Source organism: Plectropomus leopardus, chromosome 11, assembly GCF_026936395.1.
Source record: "Plectropomus leopardus strain MGB_pleo_1.0 chromosome 11, ASM2693639v1, whole genome shotgun sequence".
NCBI classification, from domain to species: Eukaryota; Metazoa; Chordata; class Actinopteri; order Perciformes; family Serranidae; genus Plectropomus; species Plectropomus leopardus.
In genome coordinates, this window is record NC_142186.1 from 37,873,842 (window position 1) to 37,892,079 (window position 18,238).

The 18,238-nt window shown below is 45.6% G+C and overlaps 1 protein-coding gene across 2 annotated transcripts in view; it reads left to right on the forward strand.

The window, feature by feature from the left end:
* Positions 1 to 18,238, forward strand: part of LOC121945845 (atrial natriuretic peptide receptor 1-like) — a 49,074-nt gene that overhangs the window by 15,989 nt on the left and 14,847 nt on the right. For both annotated transcript variants that reach the window (XM_088084829.1, XM_042490195.2), the window contains exons 3-5: positions 6,434 to 6,621; positions 7,287 to 7,400; positions 10,420 to 10,555. In XM_088084829.1, the coding sequence (XP_087940955.1) occupies positions 6,434 to 6,621; positions 7,287 to 7,400; positions 10,420 to 10,555 (438 nt within the window). The remainder of the gene's footprint in view (positions 1 to 6,433; positions 6,622 to 7,286; positions 7,401 to 10,419; positions 10,556 to 18,238) is intronic.

An 18,238-nucleotide genomic window follows, 5' to 3' on the forward strand; every position in this document is an offset into this window, starting at 1 on the left:
CCGGCCCTTTGTTTGGCGGGGGGCAGACCCCGAGCTCACCGGAGGGATTATACGATATTATATATCTCATCCCTGCGAATATATCCGTATGCTAAATGCATCCGTGAAAAGTGAACCAGAGATCATGTTTCTGAAATCCTGTTTACGGCCTTGAATCCTTGAATCCTGACATCTCTCTCTGTGACCTCACCGTCCCACACAGCCGCGGAGGATGTCGCCTCTTCATCTGCTGTCGTCGTGATGGTGAAGCAAGCAGCCGATCATCCTGAACAAATCTACCCACAAGACCGTGCTTCAGCCCTCTTTTTTTCCTCTTCCATCTGGCGGTAGTTAAAGATTAATATGCTGGAATCTGCAGGCCGAGGGACGACGGGCGGTTTGGTCCAGGACAGCAGGGAAGACACCAGAGCTCAGAGGGTTCACGTTGTCTCATGGACGTTAACTTTGGGTTCAGAAGCACTGACTCGATGAACACGTTTACGAGCACTAAATAGTCCAGTTTTAGCCTCTATGTTCCTGCTGAGCTGTTTCCAAACTCAGAATATTTTCATACACAGTAACACGTGAATATTGGTGTGAGCTGAAGTCAGCGTTGAGGCTGTTCAGTACGTTTGAAAAGTTCAGTGAAAGTTTCACATAACTTTGATTTCTTCTGTCACAGAGGTGACACCTTTTCTTTGGTTTACCTGTTAGCAGAATTACAGAAAAACTACAGTTTTCAGAAAAGTTGGCAGAAAGGTGAAACATGGGTCAAAGAAGCAGTGATTACATTTCTGATTGGATCTGAAGCACGAGTTTCATTCATCGCAGACTGTAGAAACGGTGGACGTAGCTACCTTGACGTCACATTCGGGTTTGTACAATGATGGAATAAAGTCCTGAGGTCGGCATTTTTGCCATCACCATCTTGTTTTTTTGGAGCTGGAAGTGACAATATTTGCATGAGAACTATTTGAGAACTACTTTTTATAATAATCAAAAAAGTAAAACAATAACCTGTAAAATAATGGATAAAATAGTCGTTAGATTTGTCAACTTATCATCAATTATTATCAAGAAAATAAATTGTCCCGTGCAGCCCTAATACATACATTTATGATGAAAGGGAAGAAATCTACCGGCTGTTATTGGTTGTTCCTGTCACATACAGCGGTGCTGTATTTTGAAAATCAAAGGGGATTGGGAACGTCCCGATGGTTCCCTGCTCGGTTTCCAGTATCTCTTCAGTGAATCCACACTGAAAATAATATCATCTTGTTTGGTTAATTGGTACAAAGCTCAACCTGAGCGTCATGAGCCCTAAAAGGTCCGACAATTCGGCTCAGGTTCGTCCTGAAAATATGCGCTGATTGGCTGGGTTGGGCACAGACTGTAGGGGAATTATTTTTCATTTTTTTAAATAAATAAATATTTAAAAGTGAGCACTCAGTGCTTAATTTATTTAATTAATATTAATTTACAATGTGAGTCCAGAATATATTATAGATTTTGTTTTTGTAGATATCCTTCTCTGGCAGGGAAACACAGTGTGGAGTTTAGGTGATCCACCACGTTTTTCGTTTTCCTCCGGAGACGCTCGAGGCTCGTTCTGCCACTCAGCCGGTGATGCTGACTGGTGCTTTTCGGGTCCGACTCGAACAGGCTCTTTATTTTCTGTGATGATCTGGGACAGGCTGGATCCAGTTCAGGTTGTAATTTTTTGGATGGTTGAAAACTCTAATCTAATCTCACGTTAGCGTTTTACTCAGTCTATCATTGTCATTTTGCAAGTAAAGAAGAATAATGTCTTTGAGGAATATGTTTAGATTTGTAACTTATACTTTCAGGATTTTAGGACATTTCTTGGATTTTAGGATATTAGTTTCTTAGCGAGCACCTCTGTCGGGGGGTGTGGGGAACCTCCTCTGGCTCTGTTTTTTATGTCTCTGACACCTTTGTACTAAAGTACAAAAACTATTCACAGGTTTGCTCTGCAGGAGTTGCTCTGGTGGGTCATGATGTTGCTCTGGTGCATCATGGTGTCGCTCTGTAGGATTTGCCCTGTGGGACTGAGGAGGGAGTGTGAAGCAGATGACGATAATTTGTGTCCTCCTGCAGCTCTTGCCTTGGCGAATTACCTTCTCGGGCCCCTTGGTCCCTCAGCCCCTCAGCCCCTCAGCCCCTCGGCCCCGTGGCCCCTCAGCCCCTCGGCCCCGTGGACCCTCGGCCCCTCGGCCCCGGTGAGAAACCAAATGGACCGTACACTTAATGAATGTCCAGCGTGTAGCCATCCAGAGCTCGTCTGTTTCCGTGCGCTCGGCCTCTTCGCTGCCTGCCGAGTGCCGTTCTGACCGCAGGTTTCCTTCAGGACCGTCTGATTGCTGGAACCTGGAAAAGCATCATTAACCTGCAGAAAATCTTCTGTCTGAAACTGAATGCAGTGTGACTGCAGAGTTCACGCTGTTGCGTTATTGTTTCATAACATGACCAAATAAAGGAGCGCCGAGAAACCGACACCTGCGCCGTCTGCCATGCCGAGTCTCCAGTGACCACCTGGAATTCAGTGGAAACACTCTGCGCCGTAAATCTGGCTATATTAGGTCCGTTTACAGAGTCTGACGGCGCAGAGGCTCAAACACAGTTTCTACCAAAGTAAGAAATAAAAAGTGAGGTGAGCACTGTTAAATCTCAGAGACTGACATTCAGCAAAGGACCGAGGGCTGGAGGTCAGCCTGCGGCGGCAAGGACGGCGACTTCACGCACGGGGGGGGGCTCGGGATGGTTGGCGAGCGTCAGGTGACATCTACATGAAGGTCAAAGGTCAACAGCACTGTACTGTGTCCTTCACTTCCTGTGTCAGCTGTGTCTGTTTTCTACGCACAGTACATCGAGGGAGAACTCATGAGGAGCTGTAGAGTGAAAATGAGGAGGAGGAGGAGGAGGAGGAGGAGGAGAGGAGGAGGTGGAAAGGAGGAGGAGGAGGAAAGGAGGAGGAGGAGAGGAGGAGGAGGAAAGGAGGAGGAGGAGAGGAGGAGGAGGAAAGGAGGAGGAGGAGAGGAGGAGGAGGAGGAGGAGGTGGAAGAAAGGAGGAGGAGGAGGAGTGTTCTAGCTCTGCAGCTCTGTCAGTCTTTAACTCTGCATTCTGTAGCTCTGTAGCTCTATAGCTCCACAGCTCTGTAGTTTTGCAACTCTGTGACTCTGCAGCTCTGGAACTCTGTAGCTCTGCAGCTCTGTAGCTCTGTAGCTCTATAGCTCTGTATCTCTGTAGCTCTGCAGCTCTGGAACTCTGTAGCTCTGCAGCTCTGTAGCTCTGTAGCTCTATAGCTCTGTATCTCTGTAGCTCTGCAGCTCTGTAGCTGTCAGATTTTCATCACCGATGAATCACATAGTGAATCAAACCTTTACCAAATCCGGTCAGAAAAAGGTGTAAGAAGTCTTCTGCTCCGGTTGAACCGTTGGTATTGACTCTGATGTCACTTCACATTTGCTGCGGTCACTCTGCAAATGTCAGAGTTGGGCTTTGTTGCTTTGAGGAGTTTTGAGCAGCGCTGACCGCTCTCTCTTTAATGTGCCGCAGTCATCAGGTCTGTTTCAGGACTTGATGCGTAACTCTGTAAAGGTCGTGTGTGAATCGGCTGAGACCGGCCAGAGGAAAGAGTAATTATCGTCCTTTGTCTCCTCGGCGTCTTCAGACAAACTGCAGTGGCGGCGGCTCGGTCAGCAGGAGGTGAGGCCTCCTGAAGGTGAGAGTCGGCAGGTGTGAACCTCCTGAAGGGAGTGACAGAATATCAAAGTGTTGATTATAGAGAGAGACAGAGAGGTGAGATCCTGCTTCACGTTTTCAGGTTTCTTTCAGTCATTTCGATGAAATGCAACATGTTTCTGAGTTTCTACTGCTGTTGATAGAAAAAGGGATGCCGTACACTGTGAAGCCCTCTGAGGCAAACCATGTGTTGTGATAATGGGCTTTATTGACTTTAGTGTCCGTGCTGTCGAAAGCAGCTGTCACACTGTTCAATGGAAGGTGGAAACTGGCCTCCTTTCATCTGCAGGAGGCAGGAAGTGTGCAGGGGTCAGAGGTCAGGGCTGGGCAGCTGTGGTCCTGGTTTCAGGTTCGGGTCTGCGCTCTGACCTTTGATCCCGAGTCCACCTGACGCAGCAGCCGTCCTCTGGCTCATCCTGTCAGCACTGAACATGTAATTCATCCCAGCAGTCACGGTATCTCAACATGAAAGGCATCTGCTGGTAATTAGAGCTTGACCGGTGACTTGGGCCGGTGACTCGAGTCAGTGACTCGGGTCGGTGACTCGAGTTGGTGACTCGGGTCGGTGACTCGGGTCGGTGATGTGTCTGCCATCTGTTGATGTGTTTTCTTTTTTTCAAAAATCCATAAGACCATAAAAAAGTGTCAGACATGAGGTCAGTGTGTCCGTCAGGGACACATTTCCTCGCTCTCTGCTCACCTCGCTAACTTTTCTTTTATGACCACATGTGAGGCATGATTGTAAAAATCAAAAACAGATGCTGTCAGACAGCCAAGCTACATAAAAAGTGTGAGTTTGGGTTTTTGCTGACTCAGATGGAGGTGGAGGTGAAACCATCCTGATGATGTGCATGCCCATAGATGTGTAGCATCCGGCTCAAAAATGTCCTGAATGTTGAAATCCGAGACCAAAAAGCTGCAAAGACGTTTGTTTCTGCTGTTAAGTTTGAACGCTGTGCAGCTTGGAAGAGCCTCTGCTGGACACTAGAGGACCCGCAGGTCCGGCTTCCTGTTTCTGCTGCTCGTAAGCATTCGCAGCGTAACGGTGGCAGAACGACAGCCGATACTGTTCGTCTTTTCCGGAAGTTTGGGAAGCACCTCCTCGGAGCGCCGTGCTGATTACGATACAAAAAATCACGATGCTGCAGCTCCGGGTAAACATGGCATGACGTCCACCAGGAAGGAGAGTTTTCCATGAAGAGTTTAGGGGGGAGCTGGAGGAAGCTGAACTGATCAGAGAGACTCTGGTTGTTGTTCTCTCTGCAGCGAGCTGGAAACCTTCACCGTCCTCATCGTGGCGCTCGGACACTCTGCTGTGTTTGGTGGAGGTGTTTCTGTGTGTGACGCCTGCTTCAGCTGCTGCACCAGTTTGGCTGAAGCCACTTTGGTAAACTGAACTCTGAGCCTTTAACTCCTCAACCCTTAACCAGAGAGAGAGAGTGTGTGTGTGTGTGTGTGTGTGTGTGTGTGTGTAGAGGATGTTTGGTAAAGAGGTGGGATGCAGAGAGGACAGAGTATTTTTGGTGCAGGTTGATGGGAACAAATAGCAGCGGCTCAGTTTCGGGTTTGCTCTGAAAACTCGGAGCTCAGTTTCAGTCGGAGAGTTTTCGGCCCCGCGAGGTTTCTGAGGTTTCACCGCTCACTTCCTGCTCAGAGGTTATTAAACCTGAAACAATAGAGGCAGTGGACAGGAAAGGCCAGTCCGAGGAATGTCATCATCATCAAGCCTTCGGACACTTCCTGAAGCTCCGCCACACACACACACACACACACACGCACACACACGCACACACACACACGCACACACACACGCACACACACACAGAGACACACACACACACACAGACACACACACACACACACACAGACACACACACACACACACACAGACACACACACAGACACACACACACACACAGACACACACACAGACACACACACACACACACACACACACACACACAGAGACACACACACAGACACACACACTCACACACACGCACACACACAGAGACACACACAGACACACGCACACACACACAGACACACACAGCTCTGTGTTGCTCTGTGTTACTCTGGTGCTCTGCGGCGCTCTGTGTTGCTCTGTGTTACTCTGGTGCTCTGCGGCGCTCTGTGTTGCTCTGTGTTACTCTGGTGCTCTGCGGCGCTCTGTGTTGCTCTGTGTTACTCTGGTGCTCTGCGGCGCTCTGTGTTGCTCTGTGTTACTGTGTTGCTCTGTGTTACTCTGGTGCTCTGTGGCGCTCTGCGGTGCATGTTGGTGTTATCAGCCGTGTGCTGACTGTACTCCTGTAGCTGACCAGCCCGTCCTGGAGCAGGTGGGACACATTGTCCACGATGACATGCAGCTTGGACAGCATCCTCCTCTCAGACATGTCCGTCAAAGAGTCCAGCTTCACTCCCACAACGTCACCGGCTTTACGGATCGTCTGTTGGTGTCCGCCACCCTCAGCCTTCTGCGGCTATTATAGAAATGTTCATTTGTCACAGGCCTTTTCATATTGTACAACTGGAAAAAATCTAATTCAAAAATTAAGATAAATTAAAAAAGCAAAGAAATGTAAAATATCTGTGGTTTGCATTAATGTAGAATAACCTTTGAACTTTGACCTTAGAATGCAGCTGTTATTAAAATCAAACTGACCTTGACCGACTGTTTCTCCTGTCTCACAGTGATGTTTGTCTGCTGCTCACCCGACATCTTCAGGAAGTTGATGGTTGAGTTTCGGCAGGCAGATCTTCCTCACGAGCAATATGTCTTCTTCTACATCGACGTGTTTGGGGACAGTCTGAACTCCAAACGTGGACAGCCATGGGCCCGAGGGGACCAGGATGACGCCGTGGCCAGAGAGGCCTTCCAGGTACCACGGCTTTCAGGGATAAATCGATCAGTAAAATGATTCGTCCATGCTCGCCCATCTGCAGACCGACTGTTCGACCGTTAAAATGACTCGTCAGCGCTCGTCCATCTGCCGACTATTTGATCATTCTCGGCATTCCCTTCATGTTGGGTTTCTTTCCTGATAACGTACAAATCTTTGTGTCTAAAAAATCCTGAAATCATCTTCTTGTTAAACTGAATCTGGTGTGTCTCCTTCATACTGTCCTCACTATGCAGCTATAATGATGATTCCCCAAAGACAGAACCAGGGTGCGGTCTGAACCGGCCCAGTCCACGAGTCTCCATCAGGTCGGCAGTGAAACACCAAATCTAGTCTGTTTGATCGGATGCCAGATTTAAACCCAAATCTGATGTCTTGCTTTGAGCTGGACAACTGCCGATGGCCTGATGGCGTGTTGCTCACGCCAGTGACATCGTACAGCTCGGTGACATCGTACGGTTTGGTAAAATCAGGTTAAATACCAGAGCAACAGCGTCTCCTGTTTCCAAACATTCACAGAACAGGATCAAACGGCATATCCACTCTTCTGTTTACTTGTTGGTTATAATTATCCGTTTTTACATCTGACAGAACAACATTCAGGGACCGATCCACTGTGTTAGTCAGCCTCTTCCTGTTTTCAGAGCGTGAAGATCCTGACATACCGAGAGCCACAGAATCCCGAGTACCGAGAGTTCGTCACCAACCTGAAGACCGACGCCAAGACGATATTCAACTACACCGTCAACGACTCTCTGGTGAGACACGTGTGTTTGAGTGTGTGTGTGTGTGTGTGTGTGTATGTGTGTATGTGTGTGTGTGTGTGTGTCTGTGTGTGTGTGTGACAGACATCAGCTGCTGCTGAAATAAAGACAACATGGTGTAAAATCAGGACAGTAAAACCCTGAAGAGAAGCTCAACATAATGTCCTCATAACGATAACACCATGTCCTCAAGTCAAGTCAAGGGCTTTACAGCATAAGACATCCCTCTGTCCTTAGACCCTCACATTGACTAAGGACACCCCCCCCACCCCAAAAAAAACCCTAAACCTACAACGTGGGGAAACGTTAGGACAGACAGACCTGCAATAGATGTCATAAAAAACAATGAAATTACAGTATTAACATAAAAGAAAGAGAGAGAGAAGAAGAGAGTGGGAGAGATGCACAGCAATAATGGTAATAATAACATAACATATAACAACAGTGATAGACATAAAATTACTAAATGCACTCTATGATAGCATGTGACGTTATATGCAAATGTTGTAGGTGTTGATAACAGTCACATGTGTATATTAATATTAGAGGCATGACTAATAATAATGGCAGTAGAAGTTCCCAGCATCAGTGCAACCAAAGCCCATGACAAGGCGCAGCCACAGACAGGATCACAGCAACAGCACTACCGTGGCCGTGATCCAGGCTGAGCCAGAGGAGCAGCATCAGTGCAACCACAGCACAAGCACAGTCAAAGATCGAGGCACGGCTAAGATTGCAGCAAAGATCGAGGAAAACTACGAAACAAGGAGGGGAAGGGAAGACGCCGAGTTAGTGTAACGCCGTAAAAAGACATGAGCGTTTGCAGATGGATGGAGAAAGACAGGCAAAAAGGAGCTCAGTGTATCATAGAAAGTCCTCCGACAGACTAAACCTATGTCAGCCTAACTAGGGGCTGGTCCAAGGCAAGCCCAATCCTGGATTTCACAGGGAGCCAGTGTCAAAGAAGCTAAAACAGGAGAAATAGGATCCTTTTCTTGGTTACTGTAAGTACCTGTGCAGCAGTGTTCTGCACCGCTTCGAGAGACTTGTTTGGGCAACCGGATAATAGGGAGTTACAGTAATCCCGCCCAGAAGTAACAAAGGAGTGGACTCATTTTTCGGCGTCTGCTTGAGACAGGATATGTCCTTGTGACACCAATACCATGTCCTCATGATGAGGACACTATGTCGTAATGACAATAACATCATGTCCTCACGATGAGAACACTATGTCCTCATGAAGATAACACCATGTCCTTATGACGAGAAAACCATGTCCTCATGACAAGGACACCATGTCATGACGAGGACACCATGTCCTCATGATCAGGACACCATGTCCTCATGGCGATAGCACCATGTCCTCGTGAGGATAACACCATGTCGAGGACCTGACGAAGACACCATGTTCTTAGGACAATAATACCATGTCCCCATGACATTAATACTATGTCCTCATGACAAGGACACCATGTTCTCATGATGAGGACACCATGTCCTCAGCGGTGATGAGACACGTGCCCAGTTGTTCGCTTCACGTTGTGACTGAAAGAAACGGAAACACAGAGGACAGAGATATCCAATGTAAAAAGGGTGATGTACGCTGAGAGATGTAAATCTTTGGTGTTTAAGACGACAGGTCCTTGACAGGTTCTTGAGTTAGTTTTTGGATTCTTACACATTTTGAAGACATTTTGAGTTTCCACAGGCCGTCAGAGCGCTGCCATGTTTGTGTGAAATGTCTCATACGTCACCAACAGTTTGGATGTTTCAGGCTTGAATCAACACACTGAGGCCAGATGTTCAGACGATGAACGAACAAAAACTGCATATCGTTCCTTCTTTTGATTTCCAATTTGAAATCCAGAATCGTTCGTTTATATATCAGATGCCACAGTTTTCATACTTTGGATTTTATGCTCAGATCAACAATAGGAAAAAAAAAACCAACCTTGATTTTGAGATTTAGTTTTATTTTTCATGATCCGGACATTTGCTGCCCTGTGGTTCTTCTCCGCCTCACTCCTGCTTATCGGATGACTTGACCATGAGGACTCCTGAGAGACTGAGACGGACTCGCTGTAAACACTTGAGTTTAGCCAGAGCCGACCTGCTGACCTGCTGAGCCAGTGGGGGGCCTCGCAGTGGGCTTCTGGGGGATCAAGGACGAGGCAAAGAGGTCCCAGACCAGAGCCATACTGCAAAAATATCATTTTACAATATAAAATAAGATTTTCTCTGACCAAAGCAGTCCGGACTGAACTTAAACTCTGGTGGTCAAAACAGGTTTATGTCCAAAATTCAAGAATTAATTTGCTAATTATGACAAAATTTCACACAACTGTCCAACAGGATAAATGACGAAGTTCATTTTCTGTCCAGGAGGTCAAAGGTCACGCTGTGACGTTATGATGATGTCACGTCTCAGGACAGAAGACGTTTGGTCAGAAACTGAAGTGTAGACATTAATCTGTAAACTGACTTCAGATCTGCTGTGAGTCCAACATGTTTTCACTGTCAGAGAAACTGCTCAGAGACAAACAACATCAAGGTGGTATTTCTAGATTTCCTTTATTATATTGTGAATAACTAATATTGTATTTTATTGATTAGTTGGTTAATGGGTTTCTGATCTGAAACTGAGGTCTGTATACCTGCAACTTCCCTCAATGCTGTAATCTGCTCAGAGGGATTTTAGGATACCAATTTATCAGCCAGTGTGTGTGTGTGTGTGTGTGTGTGTGTGTGTGTGTGTGTGTGTGTGTGTGTGTGTGCGTGCGTGTGTGTGTGTGTGTGTGTGTGTGTGTTTATCAAGCACTTCTAGTTTTAAAATATGATGAACACATTTGAGCTGAAGGACATTTAAAATAATGAAAAGTTAGAAAGTTATATGTCAAATAACAGAGTAAATTCTCTGAAGTAAATTTTTCCACAGAGAGGAACATTAGGAAAAGCCGCAGCAGAAAGGAGGTTTTGGTTTGTTTCTCAGAGCTCCTTTTCTCTCCTCCTCCAGATGAACATCATAGCCGGAGGATTTTACGACGGTCTGATGCTCTACGCTCATGCTCTGAACGAGACACTGTCCATGTCCGCCGACCGGCCTCCGGGCAGAGTTGTCACCAGGAAGATGTGGAATCGAACCTTCCACGGTCGGTGCCTTTGAACCTTTTTCTGGATTTCATTGTCTCTGTGCAAATGTCATCACAGAAGGAGAAATTCTGCGTCTCCTCTTCTGGAGAGTGTTGACAGCTTAAGATCTAATTTCATTTTAAAACCTTTTTTTTAAGTTTGAATGGTGGCCCTGAGAGCTTCACGCACCTCGCATTGAGAAAAATGCAGATAGCACAAACATCTTTACCGCATTTACAAAAGTGCTGCAAGAAGCTCACAACATGATGGAAACTGTTTCCAGGGGATAATAAAAAGTGATGCACATGGCTGAGACATACTTGATTCAAATATCATTTTAATAGTAAGATAAAGTCTAACAGGAGGTTAACATCAGGAATTTGCAATAATATCTGAATCATCACAATGTTCAAAAGACAAAACAGTTTCCATTTCGTCCATTCATTTCGTCCGTTCATTTCGTCTGTTCTCAGGTTCCCTCCAACAGTGCTCATGAAATATTTACTTCATCAAAAGAAAATCACGCAAGTCAAAGTAGCAACTGACTTGTTAGTCAGATTTTCGCTATTCATTTGTATTTTCAGGCCCTTCATTGTGTACTCTTGACACCAAATCCACTCTGAGAGGGTCACGTGAGATGAAGCGGTGTGACCTCGGAGGCGACACTGTCGATGCGTTGTTTTAAAGTCACAGAGCTGACGGCTCCTCACAGCGAGCAGACTTTCTGATTCCCTGAATATGAAGTGATCAGGTGGTTTGTTGAAGAATGATTTCTGAACTCGAGGTGGTGTGTTGTGGTTCCAGTGAATATTTTGCATGTTTGCTGCTTCGTACTGTTAGAAGGTAAATTCACGCTGACTCACTTGAAGGAAAACAGTTCAACACGCAGAAATGTTGCAAATTAGTGATGTTTCCCATCAGCTGTCAGTGGTTAAATAGTTGCTGGGACATTGTTGGTTGTGAAGCAGCAGCAGCAGCTCGATGTATTCCTGTTTTGGACAGTTTCACAGGGAGAGTGCTCATCTGTGATCAGCTCAGTCAGAGCGAAAGTTTAGTTTCATTTACGCTAAGATGTAAAGTGACTGAAGTAAAATGAATCCTCGCCCCGAGAGCTGTGCCGCTCGCTCGCTTAAATCAGCTGGCTACTGACATTAAGGTCAGACTGATTATGGGATGTTGCTGAGGTTATTTTTTGTGAGGACAGAAGGTGATGTGGTCTGTGTGAGCTGCTCTCCTCTGAAACAAAGGCCACTGTTATCACCGTGAATCATCTGTTTAAAGGTTCAGTCTGTGATGCAGCATCGACATGGCAGCAAACAGCTGGTTGGTCGTATCTCTTCCAGAAGCTTTGTAATCCAGTGGAGTTTTTTTGGAGACTATAAAATAAATCCATAGTAATAAATTCCTCACTGAGTATCTTCTTTTTTTCATGAGAATTGAAAAATCTAATCACAGAGGACAAGCGCAGCAGCAGAAATACTTGAACGCACGTGGACACGTGGTCTTATGAAAGTAACACCAGCGACTGTCCAACCAAAGAAAAATTTTTCAGAGAAGAGCTTATCAACCAACCAACTGCGCAGCCGACCAAATGTTTCCAGCCCAAGATAACAGAGGGACTGCAGCACATACTCAGACACTTTGACTGACAACCACATGACAAAAGAAGTTTGTGGACAGCTGATAACTCTTCACATTTTAAAATTTATATTTACATTTGTCAGAATTTATCTAAAAGCATTTAATACATCCTAATCATTGGGCTGAGGTCATCCAACAGTAACTATTTAAAATGTGTTTACATATAAAGGAACATAGTGTCAGAATTAAGGATGATTTATTGGCGTCTGGCTGTGAGGACTGCAGATTACAACCAGCTGAAACGTCTCCTGGTCACAATTTCTTCAGTCATTCAGGAGGTTCAGAAGAAACATGTTAAGCCCAAGAACCGCGAGCAGCCAACACTCGACTGATTCAGAAGGTTTACAGGACACAACTAAGTTTCATCTACGTGACAATGAAATTTAAGATTGTGCTGTTTGATAACGAGGCCCAAAGAGAGAAGAGAAAACAAAGTTGGCCCTGAAACAGAGCCCTGTGGCGCCCCACACAGATGATCTGTGAGTGTTCATGTCGAGAAGATGAAGAGAACCACTGAAGGAATCGCACAGTGAATTTAACCCACGTTCTGTAATAATAATGCTCTGACTGTGTCAAAAGTGCTGCTCAGATGAAGAAAATCCACATTTTGGACTCTGTTGACCCATAAATTTCTTTGGATGTCGTATGCTCTGAAGCCCTCTGAGGAAAAACCGTGTTTTGTGACAAGGGGCTTTATAAATGAAATTGACTTGACCTGACTCGTGGGCAGTTGTAGAAAGAGATGTGGGAAGAGTGAGACATTGATTCATGTGTGCATTTAAATTTGGATAAAACCAAAAAACACATTATTAGTAACAATTCTTCAGTGCAACTTAACAAACTAGAGAAAAGTCTGATGATGAATTCTCAGCTCTGAGTTGATGTCAGACTTTAACTGGTTTCCTGGTACTTCTGTTGCTCTCATTGTGTTGGGTTTCCCACTGTAGAGAGCTTATCTTAAAGCTCGTATCTGTGACGCTGCGCTCGCTGCTGATGCCAGTTTTCTGTGCAACCTTTGAGGAATGAACAGTATGTTCTGCTCAGATATGAAATAGGAAATAAAACCTCGGCGACGGAGAAGCTGTGACGTCCACATTCGCAGGGCTGTACAGGATAATGTCAGTCTGCTGCCACCTCCGTGATTCTGTCGGCACAGACGCGGTGATGACAGAGTAAAGCTGATAAATGTGGTTGATTCTCACAGTGTTTGTTGTCCACAGCAGCTTTAAACTCCTTTTTGTTTTGTGCAGGGCCGAAAGTAATCGTTTTCATACAAAGACCCTGCAATAGGGCTGCTGGGAAGTCAGTCACGGCACCTTTGCTTTGAACATAGAATCGAACAGAGCAGGTGTAACGCCACTCCAGTGTGACATTTAGACAGTATGAAAGCCATCCAGAAACTAAAGAGCCGTGAAGTTTAACACGACAGTGAGGCCTTTAGTGTGGCGTGTAACATACGTGTCAGCAGGCTGAGGTCGTCCTCTGCTCAGGAGCTCCTGGACCTCACTGCTTTCACTGTCTGTGGACATTTATGGCCGCTGGTCTTCTTCTTTGAGTTAGCTGCTAACCGTTAACAGCTGCTTTTTAAATCTTCCACGGGGGGTCGCACACCGAGCACGCTGTCCCACCATAACACTTATCTCCCCCTTCCAACTCTTCCTCTTAAACAGACGTTGAACGTGTGATCTTACTGCCTCCACTGTCGACTTTAAGATGAGACAACTCTGTCCCCCGAGTCTGCGATCACACCTTTTTATACAGAATGGCAAGGCGGAGTAACGGCGAGGCGGAGCCTTGAACGTTCAGAGCAAAGGGGAGAGGATTCCCGCTCGGCTTCAGCAAAGATTAAAAAAGGACCATGGAGTTGGTCATGTAGTCTTCCTGAAACATGTGGAGCTGAGGTGGAAGCAGACAAGGTTTTTTTGTTTGAGCTTAGTTTCATTATGAAGTAAATATACGTTGGACGGCAACAGAATGAAGACGTCATCTGTGTTTAGACGTCTATGCGTGCATGACCCATTTATTTTGGAAGACTGTGATAATTTGACAAATGTTCTGATGCTCTAGGGTTTTAGGACATTTCTGTGATTTTAGGACATCAGTGTCTCAGCAGTGACCTCTATCGGGGGTGTGGGGGATCCTCCTCTGGCTCTTTTTTTGATCAACAAGCTCTATTTTGATGCTGTTTTATGTCTCTGACACCTTATGGAGACTAAAAGAATAAAAACTATTCACAGTCAGTCACTTTATTTCTACTGTCATTCTGAAATGTTTGGGGGGCCAACAGGGACCCTGTCAGGTGCCAGATTTGGCCCGCGAGCCATGATTTGAGTTTCACTGGTGTTTGGCCATTTCTGTTTGAGTTCAGCCTAAAATCCACAGTTCACCAATGAAACTAAACTGCTCACATAAAAACACACAAATACGCACAGAAACACACAAACTGCACACTAAAAACACACAAACTGCACACTAAAAACACACAAACTGCACACTAAAAACACACAAACTGTCCTCTTCACACTCTGAGTCTCTGCTGTTGCTGCTCTCTGTGACCGTGGGTCGTCGCTCACCATGACCTCAGGTCGTCGCTCACCATGACCTCAGGTCGTCGCTCACCATGACCGTGGGTCCAAGAAAACAAACACTCCCTCTCTGTTTAGTGAAATGATTGGTGCAGCGTTGATAAACCGTTGATCTGATGATATCGATGGACGAGGCGAGCGACAGAACTGTTGGACCCGGTCTATGAACGGTTGAGTCTGACTGCATCTGATGCTCGGCGGTTCCTCTGCACAGTTTTGCTCTGAGTAACACAACAGTAAATATATTCCTGCCACTCCTGATGACTGCTCCAGCTCCACAAACATCCGAGCCATACTTGGCGGTAGATGTTGACACTGTGTCGACCGGCCACAGATAAACGTGTGAGGGAAACCTCTTGTGTGTGATGTGAACACTTAAGTCGTGCATCTGCAACAGATGACCAGATGAAGAAATCAGCCCGGAGCTGACGAGCTGAGCTCATTTCCAAAGTGGAAAATGTGTTGATTAACGTGTGAAGAGAGGAGATGCAGTCTGCTGCTGCCTCCATCAGTCTGTTTGTGTTCAAGAGTTCATTTAGATTCATTAAAGTCACACAACAACACAAACTCACTGACAGAAGCTGCTTTCCCCCCCCCCCCCTTTTTTACTTCTCTAGCATCTTTGCTACCTTGAAAAGTGTTCTATAAATAATAAGTATTATTATTTGTATTAATGATAATAATTAGCAGCAGAGCAGTGGCTCCTGTGTGTAGAGGTGTTAAATTACTGTTCAGCTGCAGCTCCTATCCTTGTTTCTCCTCTGCTGCCCTCTGCGCTGCTATATCTGCCCGTCTGCTGCCTCTCTTTTGTCTCTTTTGTCCTCTGTGGACATCCTTCAATGCTTGGCCTTCACTTGGCATCTGTTAGCGTCTCTGCAGCCCGTCGAGTCTCTGCAGCGCCTGAGAGGGAGGCAGTCTGATAAGAGCTCTGCTCCAGCTGATAATCACATTCAGACATGTGAGACCGTTTCAGGCAGTTTTTGGAAAGGTTGCTTCAATGAAAAGGTGCCTCCAGCTATTTTATATTTCTTTATCAAACCATCGCCGTCACGTGACATCACTGTCTCATTGTATGTGACGGTTTTTCTCTGCTGTTGGATCTGAGTTTGGTCTCCTGACTGTGTAGCAACATTAGCCTTCTGCACCCAAAATGCTGTGAAATCTTTCATTATTAATTGGCAACGCAGCAGCCGTAATTCTTGACCGGAAAAGAGGCCCAGAGAAAACAAAATACCCAAACAGGAGCCCAAAGCACTGATCTGCAGACTTGCATCATGGGACAGATATTATCATTCAACCTCCATGTTTGCAGAAATAGAAAAGGTACCATTAGTCCATAGATTAAAAGATTAATTGGCAGCGATCAATGCCAATCTTTTTGTTCTGGGAAAAAAAAAATTCTCACATTTGTCAACGTGCTGCTTTTGCTTTTAATTATTTTAATTATTTAACTTTAAAAAATGTTACTTGTAATACTTGAATACTTTTTGCTGGTTGTCCTTACATACTTTTCATAAAATCTTTAATGAAGGATTTTTACTAGTATTTTTACAGTGTGGTATTAGTACTTATACTGAAGTAAATCATCTGAGAACATTCACTGCTGCTGCTGACACGCCAAATGTTTGTCATCGCTGGGTTTTGATTTTCCAGTTCTAATGCTCTGGAAAATCACATTTTGTTTAAGTTCCTTCAGCAGTACATTCGTTTCACTGCGGTACCAGTTCCTCTTCTTCTTCCTCTTCGAGCTTTTCTTCATTTTTTTTGGCACAGCTGGGCTGAAGCAAATTTGGATGATTAAGAAGTGGGGCTCTGAAATGATTTTTTTTTTTAAATTGAAATTACTCACAATTTTTATCACCAGTTTACAATTCTATTATTTTTCATTTCAAACAGTTTTGCATATTAATGAGGTAAAGCAGTTCAGATTGTCTTGATTAGGATCAAATAAAGCATAAACGCTTTTCAGGATCTCCAGTTTGGCGTCTTTCTCTGGTTGATGCGGCTCCTGTACGTCTGAAACTGTTGATCCCTTTGATGGTCAGACATGCATCAGGTCACAACACTCCACCTGACCAGCTGCAGCTGTGAGCTAAGCTCGGAGTTTGGAGCTATTTCGAGACCCCAAGGTCCCGAAATATTTAAATACAACAGGCCAAAATTACATCTTTATACTGCATGCAAAAGACTGCAGGGTTTTTGCCCAAAACTGCATGGAACCATCATGAAGAGTCCGTGTTTGTAAAGGGGAGACTCATGAAGACCCACAGAACCCATATTCATTCAGATATCTGGAGGTCAGAGGTCAAGTGACCCTGTGAAATGACCATGCTGTCTTTGGAGTGTTCCCTTCCTGCAGAGCTGGCATAACATGATTGGTACCGCTGGACTCCTCAGATCTTCTTGTTTCAGATGATACCAGGATCTTCGCTGTAGCTTTACCACTCAGCCCAGAACAGCCTCCAGAAGACAGAAACGTCATCCAGAATCACCTGCGACTGAAAAACTTAACTCATGATGTACAAACTTTACTGGCATTGTGATGGACGTGTGAACGCTGACAGCAACATTAAGACGGCTTTGTTTATCTGCTTTTCATTTTTTTCTAAAGAGAAAACATGAGACAAATGAAGGCGAAAGCTGCCGCAGGAGGCACGTTTTTTTTGTCTAAGATGAGGTAGTGTGCAATGTATTAATATTCTCAGTGATAATTTACTGCAGATTAAAGACACAAATCACACTGTGAAAAAAAACATCCTCCGTCCGGGCCTGTGTTGTAAAGACGCACATTTCTGAGACGTGTTGTCTGAATCATCACTTGTCAGTGTTGGCAACATGTCACATCACATCTGTCAGCCTTCTCGAATCTTTCATTTACAGGCAGGATGAACCTGCTGTCAGCTGGTCCGGTTACTAGGCAACATCTTCCAGCTTTCAGGACCAAAAGTGGCCCCTAAAAACAGACCTGCACCAGCTCTAATTAAAGTCTGTTTAACACATGTAGGTGGACAGGTTGTGCAGGTTGTCGGGTTGAGCAGGTTGTCTGGTTGTGCAGGTGGACAGGTTGTGCAGGTTGTCGGGTTGTGCAGGTGGACAGGTTGAGCAGGTTGTCGGGTTGTGAAGGTGGACAGGTTGTGCAGGTTGTCGGGTTGAGCAGGTTGTCTGGTTGTGCAGGTGGACAGGTTGAGCAGGTTGTCGGGTTGTGCAGGTGGACAGGTTGTGCAGGTGGACAGGTTGAGCAGGTTGTCGGGTTGTGCAGGTGGACAGGTTGTGCAGGTGGACAGGTTGAGCAGGTTGTCGGGTTGTGCAGGTGGACAGGTTGTGCAGGTGGACAGGTTGAGCAGGTTGTCTGGTTGTGCAGGTGGACAGGTTGTGCAGGTGGACAGGTTGAGCAGGTTGTCTGGTTGTGCAGGTGGACAGGTTGTGCAGGTGGACAGGTTGAGCAGGTTGTCGGGTTGTGAAGGTGGACAGGTTGAG